This window comes from Poecile atricapillus, chromosome 1, assembly GCF_030490865.1.
Source record: "Poecile atricapillus isolate bPoeAtr1 chromosome 1, bPoeAtr1.hap1, whole genome shotgun sequence".
Taxonomy (NCBI): Eukaryota; Metazoa; Chordata; class Aves; order Passeriformes; family Paridae; genus Poecile; species Poecile atricapillus.
Window position 1 is genome coordinate 4,776,215 of NC_081249.1, and position 14,779 is coordinate 4,790,993.

The 14,779-nt window shown below is 42.1% G+C and overlaps 1 protein-coding gene across 1 annotated transcript in view; it reads right to left on the minus strand.

Moving 5' to 3' along the window:
* Positions 1 to 14,779, minus strand: part of C2CD2 (C2 calcium dependent domain containing 2) — a 37,351-nt gene that overhangs the window by 13,252 nt on the left and 9,320 nt on the right. The window contains exons 3-11 of the mRNA XM_058847426.1: positions 13,049 to 13,168; positions 12,616 to 12,717; positions 9,453 to 9,575; positions 9,051 to 9,171; positions 5,715 to 5,823; positions 3,695 to 3,756; positions 1,952 to 2,091; positions 1,542 to 1,713; positions 267 to 380 (exon numbers count right to left, since the gene is read on the minus strand). Coding sequence (XP_058703409.1) covers positions 267 to 380; positions 1,542 to 1,713; positions 1,952 to 2,091; positions 3,695 to 3,756; positions 5,715 to 5,823; positions 9,051 to 9,171; positions 9,453 to 9,575; positions 12,616 to 12,717; positions 13,049 to 13,168 — 1,063 coding nt within the window. The remainder of the gene's footprint in view (positions 1 to 266; positions 381 to 1,541; positions 1,714 to 1,951; positions 2,092 to 3,694; positions 3,757 to 5,714; positions 5,824 to 9,050; positions 9,172 to 9,452; positions 9,576 to 12,615; positions 12,718 to 13,048; positions 13,169 to 14,779) is intronic.

The following is a 14,779-nucleotide window of genomic DNA, read 5'->3' on the forward strand; positions in this document are numbered from 1 at the left end:
TTGGCTTTTCTGCAGTCTCCTCCCCTCTCCAAACCACAGCTCATTGTTATTTACTCAAATCCAGCAATTTAATTGCCAATTAAAACCAGACTTTCACTGCAAGGCTGCCATACCCCAAACCACAGTGCTTTGTGACATAAACACCCCAGTGCTGCTGACAGGCAGCAGCCACAGGGTTGGCTGTCATTTTCACAGGATCACATTAATCCCACATCTGTGCAGAACAGGGACATGTTCTCCTTGGCAGCTCCCAACATGGTTATTACCTGTATCTGAAGATGACAAAGTTTTGCTGACTGGAGCACCATGAGAATGGAGGGCTTCAACAGTGAAATCCTTTTCAGTCACCTTTACTTTAACTGGAGTTTTCACAGGGGAATCTGAGGATCAAGTTTTTTGGTTATTTGAACTGCTCAAGACATTTTTTATTTATTATACTATTTATTATACATATATCTCTATCTATATCTCTATCTATTATCTATATATATACATATAAATATAGAACATCTATATATATATAGATGTTCTATATATATCTATATATCGATATATACCTATAACTATATAAATATATTTATAGATATACATAGATATATCTATAAACATATAGAACATCTATTTATATATAGATAGATATAGATATTTATATAGATATCCATATCTATATATATAGATATAGATATCTATATATAGATATCCATATCTATATATATAGATAGATATAGATACCTATATATAGATATTAATATCTATATATATATAGATATCTATATATAGATATTCATATCTATATATATAGATATAGAATTTATAGAATTCTATAGATATAGAATTTATTATACCAGTTATGCTTGTTCAAATCATAAGTGTTTGAGAAAATCGTTAAACAGAAATTCTCAACACATGTTCTGTGGTAAACCTGACCCCAAAAGGCCAGTAAAGTGTGACAATTTTTTAAAATATTTTTAAATGTTTAAAACATTAAAGAATGTTTTCAAACATTCTGCTGTAGTACATTAGACAACACCCACTTAAATATAAGATTTGCTGTAAGAGTTTAAAAGAACACAGATCTTCGTGATGCTTCACACCAAGACTGTTCACAGGTTTTACTTTTTATAACTTTCCCAAGAAAAACTGGAAAACCTGCTCCTGGAGGACATGCTGAAAAAAAAAGGTGTTTTGTCACCAGGTAACACCAACCTTCATCAGAGATGATAATACAGAGCAGGGTTAGAAGGCACAGGATGGTTTGTTATCAGCAAACCTCTGATATATTTGTCATGTGAAAAACCAGGCACCAAAACCCAGCCTTTCTAGGTTATCACGCCACGGTGAAGATTTACAGCACGTGTTAAAAGAAACATTGACTGTTCCTCTTGTAAGAAAATTAAAAACCTGACTCTGGAGAACACAAACAACAACCCCACTCCAACTCCTCAGGGAGCTCTGGAAAACAGCGTTTTCCTGACATCCTGCTCCCCAGTGCCTCTCCTGGTGCCCGAGGAGGGGACACAGGAGGATCTGGACGTGCTGACCTGTGCTCAGCGGGGATGATCTCCCTTCCAGACGAGGTTTGGTTCTCACAGCAGTGACAGTGGTGACCACAGTCCCACAGGGCATCACAGTGCGATCCTTTTCGATCTTGGTGGCCAGCACTGGAGAGGAGACCTGCCTTGCCTTCAGCTCACTGGGTTCTATAAAAGAGAACTAAGGAGACAGAAAAACACCACCTCAGAGGCACAGTCAGGCAAGAAGGACACTGCTTCTAGCTGGTACTCCTCTAAGACTTTTGCTGAGCCAAACTCAAGAGTTAATTCTTTCAATAAGACACAAATACCTTGCAATCAGAGCTCTGACTCAGCCACAAGTCCAAGCATGTGATGAACGTTCCCAATCACTTCCCGAAGCACAAGATCCACCCCAAAGCCCCCAAGCCCAACAGTACCTCTGCACTGATGGATCCCAGCCCAGGCCCTGGCTCTGAGCTGCTCTCCCTGGGCTGGCTGATCAGGGCAAAGCTGTGCTGGCCACAGGGCTGTTTCCTGAACAGGTCTAGAGGTACAGTCACACTCCCGGATAAAGGACCTGGAAGAATCAAATCAGCAAGGTCAGCCCAGATCTAAGCTGCCAGGATGTGGAAGGGAGAGAATATGGGAAGGAAGGAGAAAAATTCAGGCAAAAATTTGCAGTATCTGGTTCTACACCACAGGGCAGAGAAGTGGCATTTTACAGCTTTTTTTTCCATTTTATTACTATTCCTCAGCCTGGTCTAATACTGTGCAATAGAAAAGAATGGAATCATAAAATATTATGTATTTATTGTTGTTTCTGGCCATTATTTTTCCCTTTATATGCAGAATGTGTAGGGGAAAAAAAAAGAAACAACTATTAGGTTCTTGGACAATCTCCATAACCAGTTTCTGCATCCTTCATTTCAGAGGACCATTTGTATTCCTGCTTAACTGGTGCATCACAACAACAGTGTTTCTTAATTTGAACTTCAGTAAAACTTAGCAATTCTCTTGTTCCTCCCCTGACTTTAGCAGCTCCACTAGACCAGAACAAATTATTAGTAAAGGTACTGCATGATTTCAGAGACAAAATCCTGGTTTTCTGTGCAAAGCAGAATGTTTGAAAACAATAAATTCCTACACTTCACTGGCCTTTTGGGGTCAGGTTATCACAGAACATGTGCTGAGAACTTGTATTAAACAATTTTCTCAAACACTTACAATTTGGACAGGCCTAACAGGTATATTAAACTCTTGCCTGTAAAGTAGGGATCTACATTATATTCACATAACTCAACTCTCTGCTCATTGATACGATTCTACTTTGAGTCTCCTATTAAAGTTTTTTGGAGAAGAACAGCTCAGCAGGTATGGAGGGGCAGAGGGGGAAGAAGAGAACTGTCACTGCAATCCACTGGGACCTTTTTCTTCAGGAAACCAGGCTGGAAATTAGGATGTAGAACATTCCTGGTGTTGCTTGAAAGACTAAAGATGCTTAGGTACAGTCAAGACTACATTTTGTCCAAGCAAAATATAAGTTTTCTGGCTCCATATAAATATTTTTTAAAAAAATAAAAAATAGCATTCATATCAGAAACTTCTTTAAAGCTTTTGACTTTTCAATCCCTCCCATGATTACATATAAGGTATTGCACAACTTTGTATATCTAGATTATTAAAAATAATTCTGAAACAACAGAATGAAGTTGTAAAAATGTTTGAATCCCCATGTTTTATATTTAATCCAACATAACCAGAATTGGGTGCTTTACACCTAATTGTGATTTTCATACCTGAATTGTTAGGCAGTCTCTGGGACTTGAAAAGGAAGGATTTACAATTAACCCCCATGATTCCCCTTCAGCCAGAGAAAGAACTCAAAAGCTTAACTTGAAACCAAAAAGGTTCACAGTGGATCTGTTAGATGTTTAGAAGACGGAAAAATACAGGATATCAGCACCTGGAACACTCAGTATATTGACAATCTACAAAGAAACTCAAACTGTAACCTTAACCCAGACCACAAGAGGCACCTGGTCAGTGTATTCTCCTTCCACCCAGGATTATTGATGGACCTCACAGTTTCTGTGGCCATCCAGAAATAAAAGGGGACTTCTGGCAACACTCAGCAAAGCTCACACACCAATCATGCAAAATAACTCAGTCTTAATACTTACTATCCAACTTTCCATCTTCTACTATTTGCAGTTGCAATGCTTTGGATTTGGCACTTAGTTCACTGTGAAGGAAAGAAAACCACGTTAGGTCTTTGCAGGCTGAGCAGATTTTCCTTCCCACATAGGTTTTCCCCTTTCCCCAGCTTTTCTCAGCCCTCTCCAAGCCAAACACTGCATCTTGCAGGTCAGAAAAACCATGGCCTGGGTCCCTCCCCCTACTTTTGCACAGACTCAATTTGTTGCATTTCAGAGGCTTTTCTTTGCCCCAGGAGCTGACAAATGCTACCCTCCAAGCTGAAGATGGTTCCTAGTCTGACTGCTACACCACAGCACCAAAAAGCTTTGTTTCTCCTGGCAGGATCAAATTTGTAAGTCAAGATGCTGGAACAGATTCAATCAACATCCCTGTCAAAGCAGGAAAGTGTCCTGCAAAAACAGGACAGATACAAGAAAGCAAAAGTTGTTACAGCTTTAAATGAGAAGAGTCAGTATCACTTTCCCAAAACACAGCTCAAGGATGCTGCAAGCCATCAAGAACAAGCTTCTGTGACAAAACCCAGGTGAAGTACTCTCAGAATTACACATGTGGTACTTCCTAAGATGGACTAGACAACAGATACAAAACCTTTCCTCTGACTGAGACAGTGAAGCAAACTGGGTACCTACTGAGGAACCCCCCAGTAAAAGTTTATTTTATAGCCTTCTCAGCAGGGATTCTGCCAAAAACCCCAAGGGCATGCAAACATGTATTTAATTTTGCTATGTCTCTGCTTCAGGATGGTGTGATCCTGGCTGCAGACACCCCACCTCCATTAGATGCTGTGGCACATCATCTGTGCAGCAGATTTTAAGTTTTCCTCTGCCATTCCCACCCTTCCTGCACCCCAAAACTTGGAAAGGAGCACCTTGATGGCACTATTGATGCTTTGCCATGAAGCTAAAGCAGAGCCTGACATGGTGGTCAGTACAGTGGTGTTGAGAGTGGAGGATATTTTTGACTCTGAAGAAAGAAAAGTGCAGAGGTTTGTGTGTGGGAACTTGAAAGAAGTTCAAAAACCCCTGCCAAAATCCTAATCATTTATCTGTAAAAGCCCCCAAGCTTACCTCATGCACTTGTGAAAAGCAGTGTGGAAACCCCAGCATTATTCCTAGTTCAAGGCCAAATTCCAGTCAAGTTAATCATGTCCTGCCTGCCCTCTCTCAGCCCTTTCAGCTGGAAAAGGGTGTTATTCTTACAAACTTCCTGTCCCAAGCTGCTGGGAACTTGTCTGCTCTGCAACACTGAGCACGGGTGCTGTTCCACCAACAGATGGCTGAAGTGAATCACAGACCCACTGGCTGAAGCACTTTCTAATACTTCAGAAAACAAAGTTTATCAGTGACTCTCCCCTTTCCTAAACTCATTCATCTCAGAAGCCATTTTTGCTCTGCTGTTAGAAAATGAAAATAAAAAGAGTTTTAGAATTGCTCACTTTTGACCTTATTTACAGCAGTTGGGTGAATCATAGAATACTGTGTAGGCTGCCTGAAAGTCCCTCTTTTTGTTCTACAGGAGAAAGAAAATCTAGCAAAGTTTTACACAGTCTTTTTAGTCATGGCCACCACTCTTTTAGATGGTCAATTGTTTTTGCACATTTGCTTTCCCACTCAGGGGAGGGAATGGAGAGACATTAGATTCCCTTAAATACAGTTTTCACAGTAAAATTACTTCAAAACCTTGCTAACACTTCTTTTCTGGCACTGTAGGAAAGCATGAGGTGATTTATTATGCCTATGACTGCTGTCATCTACTAGAATCATGTATCTACCATGGAACACCTCGAGACCTGTATTTCATATCCATGCAGAAGGTAATTAGATATCCTGCCATCCCTACCAGCTCCAGATTTCTCTGAGGCCACACAGAGAAAAGCCAAGAATGGACTTCTTTCAAAGTGCCATTCTTCTCTCACACAGTTCAAGAAAAAATAAAAAAAAGGTGCTTTAGTGTTAAAGTATTCTCAGCAGGTAAGTTACTTACAAGATAAACTCTTCCTTCCAAAAGGGATGTGCAGCATTTTTGGCTACAGAGCTGGAAAACTTCTGCATAGGGTCATTCAACTGAACTATACACACAAGGTCTGTGCTGCCTGTAAGGGCAAGAAAAATCAGTAGCCAGTTATTAATGCTCTGTCACCAAGAGGCCACTTACTGAAAAGAAACCCCTTTCCTTGCACACTGCACTTCTGAGCAGACTTTTGCAGACACTTCCTCACCCTCCCACAGAATAATTGCCTCCCCTTGGTTTGTACATTCATGGCAAAGGTCACTATTGCATCACTGCTGTCGTATGAACTACCCTACACAGTGTGAAACATGACAGCCCAATTTAAATCTTGCCATGAAGCAACAAAGTGCAGGCATAAAACACTCCGAAATGATAGGGAAATAAAAAAAAAAAAAAAAAGTGAGAAGGTGATGTTGCGGGTGTGAGGCGGGGAGGGAGTAAAGTTCCTTTCATCTGCCTAAAAAAACCCAGAATTTTTCTAAGTTCCTCCTCGCCACAGTCACTGGTTTATTTGGATGTGAAAATAAGCTTTTTCTGCTGGCAAGTGACTGATGACAGCAGTGCTAATTCACAATGGTTTGTGCACTGTGGTTTTTAACAAGTTTTAAAGCACTGCTGCAGACTTATCTCTGCCTTGATCTCGGAATTTGATAGTGTTGCAAATTGGCATATTAAGAGTAGTTACACTGCTGCTCCATGGGGAAATCGTTTGCCAGATGTGTTCCTCTTAAAACAGTTTCTTTAATATGGCTTTCACAGCATCAGAAATAATTTAAACCCAGACTTCCAACACATCAAGGAAAGCAACAAAAAGCTCAGTACTGACTGTGTGCAAAGCAAACAAAGGATGCTTCCCCCAGTTCTCCAGAAGAATCTGGGTTTGTATTTGCTATGAGCAGCTCTCAGTTGTTCTCTGGGGATGCTCTGGGGCCCTGGATCAGCCTGGGCCTGGCAAGGTGATTAGAGGAGGCAAGCACTGTGTACACACAGCTTATTTGGGATCCAAGCTGAGCCCAGAGTAAGTAGCTGAGCTGCTTTCAAGGGGCTGAGCCTGAGCTGACGGACCTGGGCTGGTTTCTGCTCACCCGGCTGTGTGTCCCTGAGCCTGGTCCTGCTGCCACCTCCCCAGCCCAGGGCAGGGACCCTGCACAGCCTGGAGCTACACCTGAGCCACAGAACAACTGTACACAACAGGGTATTGCAGCTTTTCCCCCCTAGACACCCTGCTGTCAACAATTAACTACCTTTTCCTTACCAGCAGAAATCACTTTTGCCCTAAATAATTCCCTGTAGAGCATGTGTATAAAACCTAGGGTGATCTTTGTTTACACACACAAACTAAGGAGATAAAAACAGGCACAGCCCATAAGCAGAGACCAGTTCTGCTTCTAGGTATTCACCAGTAAGGTATCTCCAGCTCCTATAAGCCCTGTCAGCATCCATCAATCATCCACGGTTTCATCAGCACAGACAAGCTGCCCCTCCCCAGGCCCCGGTGTACCTGTGCAGGTTAGCCTGAAATACTGCACAGCCCCATGGAGCATGAGTTCCAACAGGATAATTCATTATTGCAAGGGAAGGCCAGGAAAAGGGAAGGGAATATTAATTAAAAGTCAGCAAGATATGTCCAGAAGCCAGAAACTTTCCAGCTGTGCGGGATTCCCACTGGATTTCAAGTGTAACAGTTAAACCCCATTATGAAGCTTTATTTCTCATACTCAGTTCCAAATATTTACACTCCAGGAGCTGCTGGGGAACCAGCAAAATTCCCTCCATCTCCTGCTAGAATAGCAAATGGGGATTTTGCCTCCCAACCTCTGTGTTCCCAGAGCAGAGCACATGAATTGTCTCTTTTCCCTCTCATTTTCAGGGAAGGTGCAGTGATTCTCAGAAGGTGACTCTTCTGTTCTGTGCACTGTATGCACACAAAGGTATCTCATCTCATGAATTTTAAAGCGAGGCAAAATGACCCAATCTTTTAAGAAGTTTGGTTTGCACTACAAAATTGTAGAGCAATAACAAATCATAGAATGGTTTGAGTTGGAAGGGACCTTAAAGATAATTTCATTCCAAACCCCCTGCCATGGGCTGGGACACTTTCCACTAGACTGAGTTGCAGTTGCCAGCATAGTTTTATGATAAAAGACATTTCACAGCCAAGAGATCCAGAATGGTTTTAAAAATATATTTTTTGTTCTTGTTTTTTTGGTTTTTTTTTTTACAAAAAGCTCTGCAGAGATTTTTAGGGGGATCACTTCCAACCAGGATGAGCAAAGCAGCATTATGCAAGACTCTAGGGCAGAAACCTATTACCTCTAACTGAGAAAAGGAGAACAGCAAGTAGGATATATTTATCTAAAACTACTACTGCCTTACCCAATTTAGCAGCCACAAGCTTCCATTAAAAACACCGTTATGGAATTGTTTAGTGGCCATAAATAACAGAGCCTCCAATCCGTATTTCTGCTGACAGAATCTGAGCTGTGCCTGCACTTGGAGAAGTCTGAGTACTTGTAAGACAAGCCTGGTGCTGCTTTCCAAACCCAACACTAACTTCACTAGGGAGTGACCTCTTTTTTGGCTCCATTCTCCACTTGCAAGAGGCACCATCATTTCTCCTGATGAAGTAACTTCATCAGGGGAAAATGTCCTTGAGAACAAAAAAAAACCACCTTTCAGGAGTTTCTAATACAGGAGGACAGTTTGAGATACATCTGCAAATCACCCAAAAGTAAAGAAAAATAAGGGAATGTTGAATCAAGCCAATGTCATTGCCAGCAGTTAATGGAGAGCTGGATTTGAGCCCCTCATCCTGGGTACAGCCAAAGTGAGAACTTTTAGAAATTAAAACTAAAAGCCATAAAATAATCAGCCAGCTTTATACATGTGGTCATTTCAATCTGTCTTCAGCAATGATGGATTTCTCTACAAGAAGAACAAGATGTTTAAATACTCAAATAAACTAAAAGATACATTAAATCAGCAACTGGTACAGGCTGCCCAGAGAAGCTGTGGTTGCCCCATCCCTGCAAGTGTTCAAGGCCAGGCTGGATGGGGCTTGGAGCAGCCTGGGATAGTGGAAGGTGTCCCTACCCATGGCAGGGGGTGGAATGGGATGAGCTTTAAGGTCCCTTCCAACCCAAACCATTCTGGGATTCTCTGAAGCCTGTTTCTCAGAACACAGCAATTTCTTAAACCTTCGTTTGAGAGCAGGCTGTAACCCAGAACTCCCACATTATCTCACCTGAAAGGAAAGTAAAAAACCCCAAGGCCAGGGCTGCCCGACACGGAGCAGCCGGGCTGCGTTACCTGCAGCACGGAGATCACTCAGCTTCACCGCGATGTTCCTCACCAGCAGCTTGAGGTCATGAGCCCTTGGAGGTTTGGGAGGACTTGTGCCCTGAGGGAGAAGGCTCGTGCTCTGTACATTCTGCAAAAGGCAAGCAGGACAAGGGGCACTGTCCAGGTGCCAGCACCAAGCCCTTGTGTCACACTGGCTCAGGGGAGCAGAGGTGAGCGGGGCTGTGACACCCACGCTGCAGGTGTGACCACAGAGCCTCCACTGCCATGGGCTGTGCTGCTCCAAACCTGTGTCCCAGCTGGCTCTTGTCACTGAACACTGTTAAACTTACTCACTTCTTCATGAGTATATAATAAAAGCACTAAGCAGAAGGACACTTCTCAAAAGATTTTGGAAGGAATGAGCTTTACCTGAACCTCCTTTGTATCTGCAGGCCTCACACTCAACACGACAGATGGAGAAGCTGAGCTGAAGAGGTTCTTCAAGACATCTCTGAGCGTTTCAGATATTGCACATGTCCCTGCTGTCTGCTCCTATGAGGAAACAAACAATCAGGCTTCTCAAAACTCAGAAACTGAGGCAAAAATTATTTTGGTATATAAACCACCAAAGCTTTGTTCAGAGAGAGACACACGGTGTCTGTTGCTAACAACAGAATTTAACAACAGATCATGCAAAGAATTACTTAAATTTCTCTGTTATGCATTAAAGGAAAGCTAGAATTAAACGCTGAAAAACTCATGCTGTTCTGAGAGTTAGGAAGGCACAGCTGTTATCCACAAAACCAGAAGTTTCTGTAACAGTTTTTTATCTTATAATGGTGTTTTAAAGATTCTGCACTGCTCTGTACTCCCCTGAGAGAGCAGATCAGGACATCAGATAAGCAGATCGGCACCGTTCTACTGATTTAATGGGAGTTATGCCAGTTTGCAACAGCTGAGAAGAAACTAATCCTGTGCTGCACTGAAAAAAAAAATATTACAGCATCTCCTGGAGGTCCTCAACCTTGCTGAAAAGTGCAGTGTATGGACAGAGTCGTGCTGCTTTGGGGCACTGAGTTGTGGTTTGCCCATAAGAAATGTCACGGCCATCTGTGCTCAGCACCACAGCCTCTGAGGGGTCAGAACACAGCACAGATTCTGTGTGCACACAAGTAGCTTCACATGGTTAATTCTAAGGTGTATGAAGAGAATGAACTGCCCCTGGCCTCCCTGTGCTCCTGGAGGATGCCTGCTTCTCACAGCATGCTCCTCAGGAATTCTCTTCTGCTCAGTTACCTACAGGGCACAGATTTTTAAATCAAGCTGTCCCAGAAAGGGCAGATTGAAATGCAACAGCTCTGAAATCTCACTGAGGTTTCTTTTCTAGAGGAAAGACTGAAGTAGGAGACAAAGATCTGACCTAAGAGCAGAGGACCCATCCATCTTTTCTCATCTGATACCACACTGAGGCTTCACTGATGTGCACCTTGCACAAGAGGTCAAACAGATCAGCAGTAACAGCCCTTTCCCAGCTACCCACGTGTTACAGAAACATTTAGGGTGCTTCACAAAAAATCCCAAGAATGCTGTGTACAGAAATCCTGCTTTACTGCCTTCTTACCTAACTGGCCTTTGATGACATGCTCAAAACATACAACAGCATTGGCCAGTCCCACAAAAATCTGCTGCATTTACACCACGTGCCCTCAAATAACCACCAAGGAAACAAATACTCATTTTCTTTAATAAAGATCACAGTAAATTAGGCTTTTTAAAGCCTCAGTAACAGCAATTCCATTACTTAAATAAGCAGGTAAATTGTGGTTAGTCTTCATTGTTTTGGAGTTAATTTCCCTCCCCTGCTCTTACCTAAATCGTAAAATCCCAGTTGCCTCTCTTGCTTTGCCATCAGCCTGATGTGACATCTGTTATTTAACAGTAACAACAGCAACCTCAGTCACTTCTGTTCATTGGTATTTGCTGTTGTTTCCATAGTTATTTGGAAAGGAGATTGATTAAAGAGCCTCCTGCCAGCTCTGCCTCATTTTTAGCCATCCTTTTTTTGGAAAGTAACTCTCCACCGCAACTCCCTCGACAAGACCAGCCATAATGGCTTAACTGCCTCCCCAAAATGATAAAGACAACAGGTTTCACTCTGGGCTTCACTCGGGCTAGGGGCGTACACCACAGCCAGCCCGGGGCACATCAGCACATGAAGTCACCTTGTGTAAATCCAAACCCTACCAGTCAGCCAGGTTGCCCAACACAACTCAGGTTCACCCAGCCATTAGCAAGAGAAAATGGGTTATTATCCCCAGCTTGTGTGATGTCAAAACCACCCTGGAGATAATCACAAGTAATTAAAGGTATTTATTTGTACACACAGTATTGCTTCTGAAAGAGGGGGGAAAAAAACAAGACACAAAAGCTGACATTGAAGTTTAGGAGCTGAAGCAATTTCTAAGGTGTAGCTCACAGGTTTTAGCCCTCTGTTTATTGCCTCTCCTCTTCCATAAGTGCTAACACAAACTTCAAAGTGAAAATAAAGCCTGCTAACGAATAAAGACCTTGACAGGCTCATTCTAAAAATGCAGGCAAAGCAGAACAGGTGCAACTCTGCAAAGCTGGACTTGGGCACCTGTCAAAAAGCTGAGAAGCCCAGTTTTTTATCCAAATTGTGAAGTCCAGTGACTACACCAGAGTCATCTGTGTTTGTCAGGAAATATTTAATACTTAATGACTGTTCAAATGTGGATAATCAACATGCCACCCTGGCATATGAAGGTCATTTACATGCTACGTGTGCATAGTAAAACCTACATTAAAACACACTTCAAAAGCCTTGTCTGTCTTTAGTTATGAGTTTCACATTTTCATGGACAAAAGCTGTGATGACAAATTATTATAATTGTAGCTCTCTCAGTAGAGGTCTTTAGAAGCAGCTCTACAATAAACTTACTTTTTAATGAGGCCTTCAGTCAAGAAAACAACTTCACAAAAACAAGCCTTCCCCCACAGTTCTAAGTAATAGTTAAATCACCAGATTTGTGCCAAAAATAAAAAAAATTGTGAAGGGTCAAATGCAGAAAAGAATCCCAGTCCAGATTAAACACTTGCAGGGGATGTCCCAGCAAATCAGTGCTCATATACAAAGATCAGGTGTAATTCCAAAAGAATCAAAATATTTTTAGATAATCCATCATCTCCTTAAATAACTGTATTTTCCCAGACACTTCTAATCTATTGTTGACAGATTAAAAAACTGATTTAAGTTAGGGAAGGAACAATGTTTTAATTGCTTTGATGGAAATACCATTACAACCGAGCTGTCTTTTATTATTTTAGAACTGTTCTGAGAGAAGATATTTAGGAACAGATTTTTCACACCTTGAATTTGGATGAAGGATGTTTGCAAAGTCATTTGTCTGTCAAATACAGACTTGTTTCAGTAATCTTGAGAGGTGTTGCTGGATTTCAGAGATGTAGGGGTTTGATAGATGATCTATGGCAGATGCTTTCCACCACATTTTGGACCAAGGGGATGGAGACCCATCTGCTCTACCATTGCAACAAATAAAACTTACTGACTGACCTCCTGCACTGCTGGCTGGATTTCAAAGTTGATTTCATTGGTGTTAATGAGGAACCACTCAACTTTGACATCTTCTCCTTTGTCTTTCACATAGAGCTGAAGCTGTGGACAGGAAAAAGAGTTATTGTAGAGTGTTGTGGTGTCCTGTAGGGAAATTGTAGGTCAATCTCCACACTAAGGCTCAACACAGGAAGAATGACACCTGTTTCCCAGTAGGTAACTCCAAAGTGACACTCTTAAGGAGGCAGAAGTTGCTGAAGCTTTGAGAGTACATGCCAGTTAAAAAAGGGAATTGTTCTAGATAGCCAAGTAGTCTACCCAACATGTTATTTATCCACAGTCTCCTGAAGAGGCAGCCTAATTTCTGTATTTACCACTTGCCCCGGAGGGGAACCAAAAGGAAGGGAAGAGAGAACAACACTTAAGACTTTACCTGCAAGTGGACTGGGGACAGCTTCACAAAATACGACTGAGCTTCGGCAGCCGCAGGTGGAGAGGCTGAGACAGCAACGAGGAATTTAACAGAATCTCCCACAACGTTGCAAGAGACCACCTGGAGAAAGGAAAAGGACGAGGGGAAACAAAGGGAAAAACAAATTAGTCTTCAGAAGGTCTGGTGAAGGCAAGAAAGAAAATAAGAAATTAATTTAAGCTAGCAGAATTATGCTAGGTTGCACAGGTGGGAAATTTCCAAGCAATTTCATTCATGTTCCCACCTCCTTCTGCACCTTCTAAAAGCACACAGTTCAAGTGTTCAAATCTGTACATGAAATTTAATACCTGCAGATTATGGCATTTCCCAAAATTTCGTTTGTATTGTTACCTAATTCAGAAGTAACTCCTCGACTGACAAGGACTCCTTTCCATTTCACAGATCTATGTATTAAAAGCTCCAAGAGCACAAAGATGTTTGTTCTTCTTCCTCTTCTGCTCTGAGCTAAGTAGCCTCCAACAGGACAGCTGATTTACCACACAATCTTTAGGTTACTGGCATCCTACAAATGGGAAACTCTGCTACAGCAAAGGATTCTGAGTAATTCCAGTTCTCAGTGGGATAAGAAGGAGCAGGAGCCTTTAAGAATTTATTCAAGCCTTTGACCAAACCAAGAAAGGCCCTGAAATGTGGTGACAAAGCTAAATGTCTGGGAAAAGTCTGAGTGCCACTTGACTGCAATACACTTTTACAAGCAGTAATTTAACTTGTTATCACACTGAGTTTGTAAGCAGCAGACAGATTTTGCTCCCTCCCCTCTGCAAACTGACTGAGCTGCCACACAAAATTCCTGGAGTGTGCAGAAATTCCTGGAGGGTTCCTGGCAGCACAGGAAAGCCCATGGGGTGGAAGTCAGAAATTATTCATCACACCACAGAGGCATGTTTGTTTTGCAAACAGATGTGCTGGTGGAGGAGGGCTGCTTGTCACCGTCCCTCTGTGGTTCCTGTCCCCACAGCTCCACTGTGGGAAGGAGAGCTGGGCCCTCCTTACCCTGACTCAGGCAGAGGGAACCAGGTCAATGCAATGCACAGACAAATAATTCCCTGCAAGGTTTGTCTGACATAAACTCTGCATGGTGCTATTAAATTGTGTTTGTGCACTTACTGCTCCGCTTATGGGCACTGGAATTGAAGCTGAAAGCTTTGAAAGGAGTCATGTAACTCCTGAAAGATCCTTATCAGTCTCTCCTTAAATACATTTCATCTCTCTGGGCTCTCTGGGGTACATTTTAAGGATGGCTAGGGTTTTATCAAGGGCCTGAGTACATCCATTAAGGTGGAGACCTAATTACAAAGGAGCAGGGAGCTGGATATGACAAATAAAAATCCAAACCACACCCACAAGCAATAAGATTTGCCTTTTCAGGTTATGTCTTTGCAAATTATAGTTTAGAAGTGGACAAATGAGTTTTCCTCACCTCTCCCCTTTCCCAAAGTCCAGATTCCTTCAGAAGTGATTGCTGACCTTAATCCCACACAAACAACACCAACACCAAGTATTATGGTAAAATATAAAGGATTTTTAATAGCTAACAAGAAGAAAGAGTCCAGCTGCTTCCAGCTGCTTATTTTACTTGTAGCTGGGATGAAACACAGAATCAATCCTTTCATTCAAAGTAATGGATTGACACTGATTCTTTAAAGACTTGGAAAAGGAAAAGGTTCTTCC